We start from the raw sequence: 12,127 nt of genomic DNA, 5'->3' as shown, positions 1-12,127 counted from the left end.
AAACTCCTATGTTTCTGCTGCACTCCCCAGTTCAGAAATACAGTAAGGCTAGAAACACTACAGGCTTCTTCACATCTACAAGCCTTGGTCCTGGCCCACCTCCCTTCCAACCATGGTTGGTGGGACTGTCCATAAAGAGTGCTAAGAGCACAGACAAGCTGCAGGGTTTAGTAAGGTGAACAATTTGGAACTAAACCAGTGCTGTTCACCAGCTAGTACATGGTAACAGAGTTTAGCCACTACCACTGGAATCTGCTCTTATTCCAGCTGGACTAAATTCATGTCCCTGATTGACTCCATTCGAAAATGATTTATGTGGAAAAAAAATCATTTTCCTTATTGGTAAGAAAACATACAGTGCAAATGTTGCTCATCACATAGCTTTGCTTTTCCCTAGTAGACTTGTAAATGGAATTAATACCTACCAAGACATGTCCGTCCAGAAGCATCTAAAGTCATTCCACTGGGGCACTGGCAAACAAATGATCCCAAGGTATTGACACACTGCCCATTTGTACAAACTCCTGGGAATACTTCACATTCATTTACATCTATTTCCAAACAAAATGTGAATAAAAGCAATCACTAGCATGCTAAACATCAACAAATTGGAAAAAATATGAACATTCTAATGTTTGTGTTTTAGGATAAAATACAAAAAAAACCCCACAGTAGTTTATATGGTCTGACAAAATTCCAAACAATTGGGATTTCCTATGTAAGTCAGTCAGAACAAATTACAGAAAACTGCTGATGATTAGAAATATTAAGTGGCACTATTTGCCATTCTTACATGGATCATGGATTGAAATCCAATTCAAAGGCAACCAAAAAGGAGGGGCACTGAAAAATAATTTCAACTTCATATTCATTATGGGCCAGATTTTTGAAGTATTTGGGCAAAGAAAGACAAAGGCGGGTGCACAATGGAATTATGCGTTATTCCCACGAGATTAAATTATGCTGTTTTTAAATGTTTTTGAAAGTATTATCAGGCACATCTCTGCATTTCTGGACACTAACGTCATCTTTGAAACCTGGTCCTAATGTCTGTCAGCAATTAGCAGCTTTATAAATTAAAACAAACACCTTATCACTACAGAGTTTAACTGCACTAAGTAGATCATCTTTCTATATTTAAGTGGTAAATCTGGCGCTTTTTGGTATGATAAACAGGAAAGGATTATTTGATTATCTGTATTAGCTTGGCCTGAACACAAATAAACAGTAAGTAATGTAAGTACATGGTCCTCCCACCAGCATCCCTTATGAAAGGTATATGCTTTGCAACTACCCTTAGGAAAAAGTCTCCAGCATTAAATTAAGGCTCCAAGATGAAACATAAAAGTCAGAAGAAAATAAGAACAAGAAATTAGAAGGAAATGACTCTGGTAATCAAAACTGAACACTCATTTTTAGAGAGTGATCAAGAAGCTGGTAGCTTAGATTCACTAGGCTTCTAAGCAAAACCCCTAGTGTGAACAGACTCTCTGCAACTCTCAAACTGCATGGAGCAGGGCGGACAACAAACGTAGGGTGGACATCAGTGGCTTCTGCACTTGAACAGATATTAATAAAAGTTCCATATTGACTGAAAGGCAGGAATTAAAGCCTATGGACTATCTGAAACAGTTACTAGCCTGTGAACAATATTCCAGCTGACAACTCCAGGGCTCACCCGTAAACTAGAGGAACGCTGCCAATTTAGTTTGCTTATTTCCTTGCACAAGGTCCATTACTCATTTCACATGGGCTGTGTATGGGAGAACTGAGTATCACCTTTTGGGAACTAAATTTACTCCCTTGTCCTGCCTCTCACTTGCCAGTAAATTTCCTAGAGCTTTTCCCTTGTCTTGAAAAATGCTTACGTTGGTTGAAACCCAAATACTGCTTTAGTATGCTAAGAGCAGGGGAAACTACGCTGAAAAACCTGGGGCTATCCAGGTCCCATTGAAACGAGAAAGATTAAAGCATGTAATAGATGTAATCTGAAGTGCTGGTAAAGGAAATGCTGAAAACAGTTATGTCTACATCTTGGAAGGATAAACTTTCCATCCCAGCAGTGTTGAAAATGTTCTAAGACTTTCCTTGTGAATAGAGATAGGTGGGGCCACTTTTTTTTTTCTTTTCTTTCACTTATACACTCCAGAAAGTGTTGCTGAGGTCAGATAAGCTATGTACAGTGGGTCTGCAGCACGTATGTGCCAAGGTATTTAGTCATCACTTGGAAAGCAAAGAATATGTGTGAGGGTGTTCCTCTTTTTTTGTTGTTTTATTTTATTTTTTATTAAGGAAAAAAAAAACAATGTTTCTTTATGGAAGCTACATATGGGAGTAATTTTTAAAAAATATTTTAACTGCAGTGTCATGTCAGATGTTGTCAGTCAGGATGACCCACAGCAGTTTGAGACTCTCTGAGCTTCTGCATATTATGGAAATATGCAGCACTTTGCCAGGGGTTCAAATCAATTCAAATGAAGATGAAATAGGGTGGAACCTTCCATTCTCACAGAATAATATATAGTCATCTCATCCCGAGCAGAAAGCTACACATTTAAAAAATGTTCAACATTTTCTTTAACCAAAGTTTAACTGTGTCCTGATGCCCTTTTTTAATAAAGCAGCTAAAACTATTCTTTGGAACAGTCTGATTTAATGTAATGTTACATGGATGAAAGCCAATGTTAAGAAAAATCCTTCATGTGATATATATTCTTCAAACATTCTTCTTCTAAAGCACACTAATGGCTTATCCTATCATTGTATCAATAATGCCACGTTTTATTACATAAATAAGATGCATATTTCACACAAATAGGTTATTCAGTTAATAGTATCTGAAAAGAGAGAACCATCTCCTTATACACGTAGACACTGTTTGCAAGTGTGTACTTTGAGATAAACTGTGAGCACGTAGGAATGTTAAACAAACTGAAATCAAATTCATCACTGACATAACTCTAATGAAGTCAATGGAATTACAAGAGGTAAGAATTTGGCATAGTGCACCTCTATGCTAAATTAACCACTTAAATCAAAACACTGGCATTTTTTCATTCAAGTTCTGATTTATGTTAAGGCAACAATAAATACCTTCACACAATGTTCCTCTTATTCTTGAATATCCCTTTTGGCATATTGGGTCTGTAAAATAAACAAAAGTGAACTTTTAGAACACTACAGTCCAAAGCTTGCCGTTAACTTATTGTGCAAAAATGATCATGTGAAAAATCTAGCGTTTATTGCTGTGAGAAGTCTGAGTGCTTAGACAATCTCCCAGTATTTTCTGAAATACTCTTTCTGAGACAAGATGGGGCAACGACATAAACTATGTAAAGTGTCAGCCATTATCATCTTTTGCTTCCATTGTGTCTTAGCTAACCAACCCAAACGTGGTTATATCATTCCTGCTTCATTCAAATAATTAATTCATTTAATTTGATCACAGGACATTACAGCCACATTTACCACTGATGGAAGAGGACTAATTCTACTAAGATGCGAAGGATGAATCTAATTAAAGACTTGAGGAAATTAGCAGCTTTCACCCTACAGAAATAACAGCCCACATAGACTTCTGGTTACATCGGCTCATCCCTGGGTTCCCAGCTCATCCCACAGTTCAATCTAGTTGTCAAGTAAATATGCAAAGACTTCAACCCATTTCTTGATCAATCATATGATTCTCTAGGTCATCAGTTAATCTACAGAGTATAATAACAAGGGCTACTCCCTCTCCTCCCTCCATTACCACACCAAGAGCCATTTGTTACAAACATTTATCTTGGGAGCTCTGGGGAAAATGCATCTATTGCTACATCATTAGGAAGTCTAGATCACTAATTACGACAAAACATGCTAAAGTAATGCTGCAAGTTACAGACTCTAGGTGTGGTTGTTTCCCTTCAAATTTAATCTTTTATAAGATGTTTACTATAAAAGCCAACATTAGAACCTTCTGTAGCTACAGGCCACTATCAAATATAAGATATCTCTTTTCCAGACTGAATAAGGAAAGAGCCTTTGATAGTAGAGCAAGAAAAATTATTTGACCAGCCTGTGACCAAACGACCAGGATAACAATGTGGGTCAGCCTCAAAACAGGAAAAAATACTAGGTTACTGAGGATATATACCCATTGTAAAACAATGCCACGTTCATCATTATAAAGCAAAGCTAAACAAGACACAGAACAGCTCGCAAGGCTTCCAAAACTTTAAGGATTATTTGAGAACAAAGCCATTCTTACTATCCTTTTTTATGTGGCATGGGTGCCTAGATGACCATTACCACCTTCTATGCACTGAAGGAGTACACTAGGGATTACACAGTTAAGACCGTTTTAACCAGCTACCCCTTTAATAAACTTATTCCTTTTGCCTGGAAATTATTCATGCATTCAAGTAAAATGGGAGAGAAAGGAGACAGCACATGCATTACTAACTGTGGTAACGTCACAGTTGTGAGGTACAGAAGCTGTGAAGAGGCTGAGAATAAATGAACAGTTTTACCTCGTTCACATGGGGTACAAGGGCTACCCCAAGCAGCGCCTAGTGAGGAACAGCACTGGGACTTCAGAGTTGCTCCATTGATATTTATTTCACATCTTCCATCCACTATGTTCTGCCAACAGGTGCCCTTAACAGTTTCTGTCAGGAAAAAAAAAGCCAAGATATTGTCATGCACACTGTTTAGCTTTACCCATAAATGTATTTACCAACATACCTGAATTTAACTACGACAAAAATCATCCTTTCATTGTAACTTGCCACATCAGGTTTGAATTTATTTTAAAAGCTCTTAATTTATCCTTCTCTACGCTGGGCTACAGCATGAAATCCATCCCAGCACAGAGCCTTTGCAGGACCTAGTTTATGCTTATTGAGCTTAATAAGGAGTACCTCAGCACCATTCAAGATCTGTATTTACTGCGATTCAGATCAGAGGCACACGCAGAAGAATAGGGTAGAGATGAACCTCTCCTGGATCTTCCATTAGTCTCATAGATCCTCAGGTCTGCATATCTGACCCTCCCATATACAGAGTGGCAGGAGATAGCTAAGGACTAGACAGAGCTCTAGATCCACAATTTTCCTCACTGACTAGGCAATATCTATAAATTTTTGTCGCCCCAGAACACCTAAAGGAAGAAATTATGAACCCATAGAGCATCTGAGTCACAGTGTTGTTCCGGACTATATACCACAATTTGCTCAAGATCCATCTCAAATCAAAAGCTGGTCTTTCCATAGACCAGATCTTAAGGAGCACATGTTCTCCTTGCTTGCAGGAGGATCTAAGCAGGCAAGCATAGTGCCACAGAAGTACCCTGAGTATTTCTGTAGCTGTTACAAAAATCTTTCATCTCTTCTTCAAATATGACATGGAAGCACACTGTTCTCAAATGCTTAGATTCACATTTTATGCACCCATGGTAATGGTGAAAACAAACACTTCCTTAACATTGTTTCTGTAACATTTTCCACTAAACTTATCTACCTAAGTTATTTTTAAATATTTTCTGAACTTGGTGTACAACATTTGTATGTCACTGGACATTTTCAACTAGCAAACAAAAACTTCAGAAGAATAAATACCTATGCAGATGGTTCTTGTTGTATCCAATGTACTTTCAGGAGCACATTCACAAGCAAAAGAGCCAGGTGTGTTTTTGCATACCCCATTAACACAAGGGTTAGATTCACACTCGTCAATATCTAGAAGGGAGACATACTGCCATTAGTGCCAGAAAGCATTAACAAAAATACGTATGGCCTTTTTCACCTTAGGTAAAAATTGAAGAGTCTTTCCTCATGATAGATTTCCCTGATACTCTGTTTTTCAATTATGAAGCTCTTCACAATAGACTAATGACACATGTGACTTAAAAGACATGCTATCATGTTAGAACATTAAAACAGTGAACTCAGCCGCAGCATCTCATTTCTCTGTGAGGTCCAGCTATTACTCTGCTTTGTGATGATGGATTGGGATGTTTAAGTGATTTAATACACATCCTGTGTGTGCTCAGAAAGGATTTCAAACAAAGACCCGTCTGGCTCTTTGTTCTTCATATAAGAAAAGAGATTAGTAAAACCTGGTTCTTCTCACGTTTTTCTCATTCTTGGCAGAGTGCAGGCCCACTGGTGACAATCCACAAGGAGAGGGCTAATACAGGGCTAATATGGGCTATTCCACTAGGTTATCTAACACTTTACATGCTTTGGCCTTGTCACTCCTCTTTCCCCTAGTTCTCCCTACCGTTTCTCTATGTGTTTCTAGTCTACATATTATATATACTCATCAAGGTTTAAAATCTTTCTGGTACAAACTGCAAATGATCCCAATGAATAAAACTAGGATGGAATGGAGTGTTATCAATTACCTTCACATGTTTTTAGGTCAGGGGTGTATACAAATCCTTTGGGACAGGTGCAGGTGAAACTTCCAGGGGTATTTCTGCATTGTCCATTGTCACAAAGCAGCATGTTCAGTGCACATTCATCAATGTCTGTAATGAAAATTGAGAACTTTTAAAGAGAGAAAATATTACTGGACTAGAAGCCATGACAAAATTCCTCTCCCAATAGCTGCATTTCACTAAATTTTGTGAAGGAAAGAGACAAAGGGTAGGGAGAAAGAAGAAACACATATGCCTTACACTGGTTTTCAAAGATGCTAACAAGATTTCTAGATTTTTTTGGCACATAATAGGCTTGGATTTATTTCAAATGGAAACGACCATGCCACAAAAACTGGAGTAACACCAAAAAAACCCCACCACCAACAAAAAACTAATGTGAAAAATCCCACTTAATACACCTTCCTTCTTAATGAAAACTAGCTTTAAAATATTGGCAACAATAGCAAATTTATGGAGTTAAACCACACAAACAACATTTTTGTTTTGTTTGTTTTTTTTTTAATCTTCCTTGTCTATTTTTGTTGACCTTTTTTCTGTCCTTTATTAGACTATTTTACTTTGTACTTGCTTTCTGCACATACTCATAATATAGGGCAACCAAAATATTGTTTAAAATGAAGTTGGGAATCACCCTTTCATCTTGCCCATATTGTGGAATAATTTGTGCAGTCTCTGATTCCCTGCACATCAGGCCCTATATTGACAAAAGAAATTAGAAGAGAGTTGGTTTGGAAAGGTTTGCTGGTCATCCCGGTCTTTACATCACTGTTTTTTCCACTTCTGCTCTGGACTGTCTTAGATGTTACGGTTAACAAGGTTAATGAGAATCTATACTTGCTTTAGAGGTGAAAAATTTGAATAAAAATGTTAGTGTAGATATAAATCTTAAAGAAGCTAAAATCAAGAGCCCATAGGAAATCTTTGGAAGCGCTGTGATCATTAGAGATAAGTTGCAAGAAGGTGGCAATGGGCCATGAATGGCAGGTGAAGATCAGGAGAGACCCAGAAAACAGACAGAACAATTGGCTAAGTCAGAGAGGCCTCAGAAAGTGTTGAGAGAAGTTGGGAAGACTGAGAGCATCAGAGCAGCAGCTGGGAACAGCAAAAGTGCTAGGAAAAGCAGGGAGATTTGCAGAATAAAACAAATAAAACCGTTTGGGAAGCTTCACAGGAGTTCAGAAAAGTTGAGAGAGGGCCAGGTGGAACATTATGGAGGAATGGGAAACAGCTGTGATGGAGCATGGATGTGGGCTGCAACAGGGTGGGCTGGGGAGCAGCTGGAGGAGTCACAGATGGATGGGGAGAAGAGATGCCACAAGCTATGGGCAGACAATGAAATGGAACATGAATAATCAAAGACAGAGAAGCAAATGGGAAAATGGGATAAATTACAACATGACTTTTATCAAAGATAGATCAAGTCAGATTATTTAGGTATTCTTTCTTAAAATACAGTAATTGATATGTTATACCTGGATTACACATATGACTTAAGCTATTTAAGTAGAGAATACAGAATCCAAATAAAATGGTTATGTAAGCCGGAGATAACAGGAAAGAATTTAAGAACTTTAAGGAAGATTCAGAGCTATGACAGGGCGTATTAAAAAGGGGAGTCATGATGATGGACAGAGGATATTAGCAAGGTCTTTCAAAGATCAGTCTTAGGACTAGTCCTATAATATATTCATTGCAATGTAGAAATAACGAACGGGATCAAAAACTGTGGACACTACTACAGGGGAAGTTATTGCCGATATAGAGAAGGACTGGATGCAAGAAGATTAAAATAATCTTGACAATGGAACTGAGAGAAATAGGATAAAATACCATCACCAAAGTGCAAAACCCTGCAATTGGGGAATAATAACATGTTCTAAATCAAGAACTCATCAGTTGAAGGCAACAGAGAAGAGAAAGCTCTGAGTGTAACTCCCAATTAGAAGGCGACACTGATCCACAAGTATAACGCATTTAAGAAAAGACTAATGCACTCTAGATCATTTTTGAAGGATATTCTTAAGAGAGATGGCAAGGCATTGGGACCGCTGTAAAAGGCATTTGAGAACCTCGTTAGACTACTATATTCTGGTTGGACCATCTGTGTTCAGGAGAAGCCCACAGCCTCTTCTTCTACAAAAAAAACCTGAAAGCATGGTTTGGATAGCTTAGCCAACAAAGCGTGAGAAAGGATATGATGATTCTTTACTTTGGGAATAAATATCATGGTACTAAATAAAAGGATAATCCTGTCACAACACTGATCATAAATTGGTCACAGATAAGTTTTAATAGGAAACTAGAAGAAATTTCTAATCAGTTGTACAAAGAGGTCTGGAACGATGCACCAAATACAGAGGTGGACGAAAGGAAACTAAAGGGTTTTCAGTAGGGAGCTTTCAATGGGACTGTGTAACGGAACAAGAGAATTGCCAGAATTAAAATTTGCAATAGCAGTCCACAGCATCTGATAGTTTCTTCTTTTTACATCCCAGAAGAGACTGGACTGCTACTTATTTGAATTCTCTTCCTCTCAGGCCACAGAGCTTCTGTCAGGCACCCCTAAGGAGCAAGAAGAACTTACTTCCCCTTTTCTGTGAGGAACAACTTGGCTTCAGATTTTTTTCACCTCTACAGCACAGGAATTCAGTTCTAGCTAGAGATGGCATGCACGCAGTCTGCTGGTGCTTCTACCGATATTATACTTCCCTGTGTCTGGCCAGTACACTTCAACACAGTTAAACCAATAGCCATGTCCAAGGAATTTTCCCCAAAGTCAGATTTGGCAGAAACCATGGAAGCCTTCTGTAGCATGTGGGATGCTTATCTTCCTAGGATCAGTTGGGAGTTTTACTTAAATATCCTGCTATTGGAGAAGCCTAGCACACTGATGATATTGGATGTCTCTCGTGGTGCATTTTAATTGCAGTATTGGGTTTCTTCTCATGTCAAGAAATGCTGGTGCTGTGCAGCAAACATTCAGTGAACTTATCTGAACTGGATCTTTATTGCCTGGTTGCCAGTGACTCGAGTTACTGATGACAACAGTCCCTTACTGTCCTACGTTGGAGGAATCTATGAGCATTGCAAAGCACAGAAATTAAACTCAGAGAATTTAGCAGAAACATCTAGAAACATCAGGAGAGCAGTCACCAAATCTGATGAAACACTGACTTGTGAAAGATAAAGGAAGATAAATGCAAGCATCACACTTCAAAAGGAAAAATTGGTCATTTCATACCAATGCAGTTTTTCCCAGTTGAATCCACTTCATACCCTGGGTTACAAATGCATTTATATGTTCCATGCAGATTCTCACATCTTCCATTTGGACAGAGATCAGTATCCAGTAAGCACTCATTAATATCTACACAAAGGTTTAAAGATTTAAAAAAAAAAAAAAAGTCAGTTGTGCTGGGAGCTTCCCCCTTTTAGAGTAACAAATTCTCCAAACTAAAAAAACAAAACAACGTATTTTCAATATCACTACCACTGGCTGCTCCACATTTACAATCATGTATTTCTGATTAGGGAACTGCAACCTAAATATTCACACTCAAGAACAAAAAGCATCCCTGTCAGACTGCCTTAAGACCATCTTCAACGCACAAACATTTAAGACACTTGTAGATAAGAACTGGAATGTTAAACTGGGGTCTTACATTTATAGATGCACAGGTACTAATACTCCCTGTATTCCCTGATTCATAACGTTTCTGTGGCATCACTCTACTGAGCATGAACAGCCCTTCTTTCTGAATGCTTTTCCCTCTCTCCCACCAACAAACTTATAAGTGAGCACTGCCTGACTTTGAGTTTGCGATTTCACAGTCCTAAGACTGCAAAGCTTTTACTGTAATCCTTCGCCTCTTCTCTATATTTATTAACTAAATTCTGTTAGCCTGGCTTCTGTGACTGCGGGGAAAATATGCGAAGAAGCTCAATGCCCAGCATGGCTTTATTCTTCAGAATGATCTCTTTTTAACAGGGAAATGTGTAAATGAGACTCACACATATGATTTCTAAGTCATATACGTAATGGCAATGCTTACAAACTTGCCACTATTTTATAATAGCACTCACATACATTCAATGGCATAAAACAGAGAGCACAATGGCATTCTCCATTCATTTCATCTTAAATTAATTTATTCTAATGTGTTGCAAACAGCCATGTGGATAAGCCTTCCTCCCACTCTTTCCCACCATCACTCCCTCCACTATGTCTAAGACATCAGGGATATTGAGGGTCACACTTTTAATCAGAACTTCTACACTTCTAGTTACGTTAGGTGATCTTACCATTTCCTCCTGCAGTCATGCCAGTTCCACTGCTGCACAGAGCCTGATATTCAGCTGGAAAAATATTAAAATACTTACTGGAAAATCTTTTTTAGCTCATTGATTTCAACACCTTTTACAATAGGCAAATTAATTACTCCATAGAAATAACATGGATTCCAAAAATTCTAAAAACGTGTGTACCCTTGCTATCTTTGAAACATTTCAGCAAAATCGGGGATCTGCATCTGCTGATGCATATGGCTGAGTAGAAACTTCATATGGTGAACTGAGGTATTTAGGAATGGATATAAAGTTCACGCTGGCCCTCGCACACCAAAGAACTGTAACACCTTCACAGTAAGGTTTTCTAGAACTCACGTCCAAGTTCTTGCTCAAAGTGACCAAGAAACAGTAAATGTTTTGTTACAAATCTAGACCATCATACTGTTCATTTAATTCCAATTAGCAGGAGTGTCTGCAAGAATTCATACCAAATCAAGACTCTCTTATCCTTAAGGATTACCCTTAAGAAAAAGATTCCTTTCAGGAATTAAGTTTAAGTTTCTGACACAAGACTCCTCTCTAAGAAATCCTCTCCTCCTCTCCTCCACTCAAAGCCCAAAGAAGTGCTATGTTTCACCTTTCATGAGATGGCATTTTTAACAGTAGACGAGATGGGCAAAACAATACAGGAAAAATAGCTTACACGTGTAAATAGTCTACTAGATTAATTCAAATATAAAATAGAAGTTAATGATACTGAGCCTGACATTTACAGAACAAAGCAGGTAATGAATTAGCATGAGATGTTCCTGAGCTACGTATCAAATGGTATATTTTGTTTATATGCAACAACAAATTTGCTAAGTGAAAAGAACCACTTGGCAAAGTTGGGCTTTAAATGAGCTTCCTGCAGCCACTTCCATGAAGTCAAGGGTCTCTTATTTACTGGCTTCAGGACAAGGACCACGTCAGCACGCTGCTCTTGTAAGCTGTGCTTTCCTAAAAGCAGATCCTGCCCGTAAGAATGATTAAGATTGCTATCTTGCCAGAGTACAGTTCTGATCCAGACAATAATGCTTGGTGGGGATTCTGGTGAGAGACTCAAGTTTTCTTAACGGTCTTAACTGGGTTTCTATTTTCATGCTGACTAGTCAAAGGTTAGCTACCGTATAGAAGATTTCAGATTACTTGAATGATCTGAAATTCAGACAGCAAACATCTGGCCGACAGGTGTACATAAGAATTTGAATACGTGAATTACTCAAGATACTTCCACGAATAATCTAAGGCTAAAACTAACTGGTATGACTCTGAACCGGATCTTGGCATTTACTGATGCCTCCTATGAAACTATCTCCTGTACTCTTCCAACATGCAAAACAGCAGATTTCTCAAAATATATAACATGTTGTATGA

General features: G+C 38.2%; 1 protein-coding gene across 3 annotated transcripts in view; it reads right to left on the bottom strand.

The window, feature by feature from the left end:
• FBN1 (fibrillin 1) overlaps positions 1-12,127 on the bottom strand; it is a 164,082-nt gene that overhangs the window by 62,694 nt on the left and 89,261 nt on the right. For all 3 annotated transcript variants that reach the window (XR_011143704.1, XM_068958240.1, XM_068958242.1), the window contains exons 17-23: positions 10,727-10,780; positions 9,666-9,791; positions 6,386-6,511; positions 5,598-5,717; positions 4,512-4,649; positions 3,094-3,144; positions 426-551 (exon numbers count right to left, since the gene is read on the bottom strand). Coding sequence is in view for 2 of the 3 variants with exons in the window: in XM_068958240.1 (XP_068814341.1) it covers positions 426-551; positions 3,094-3,144; positions 4,512-4,649; positions 5,598-5,717; positions 6,386-6,511; positions 9,666-9,791; positions 10,727-10,780 (741 nt within the window). In the remaining variant the exon portion in view is untranslated. The remainder of the gene's footprint in view (positions 1-425; positions 552-3,093; positions 3,145-4,511; positions 4,650-5,597; positions 5,718-6,385; positions 6,512-9,665; positions 9,792-10,726; positions 10,781-12,127) is intronic.

Source organism: Struthio camelus, chromosome 12, assembly GCF_040807025.1.
Source record: "Struthio camelus isolate bStrCam1 chromosome 12, bStrCam1.hap1, whole genome shotgun sequence".
NCBI lineage: Eukaryota > Metazoa > Chordata > Aves > Struthioniformes > Struthionidae > Struthio > Struthio camelus.
The sequence above is the reverse complement of the archived record's forward strand: the minus strand, read 5'-3'. Positions and strand labels throughout refer to the sequence as shown.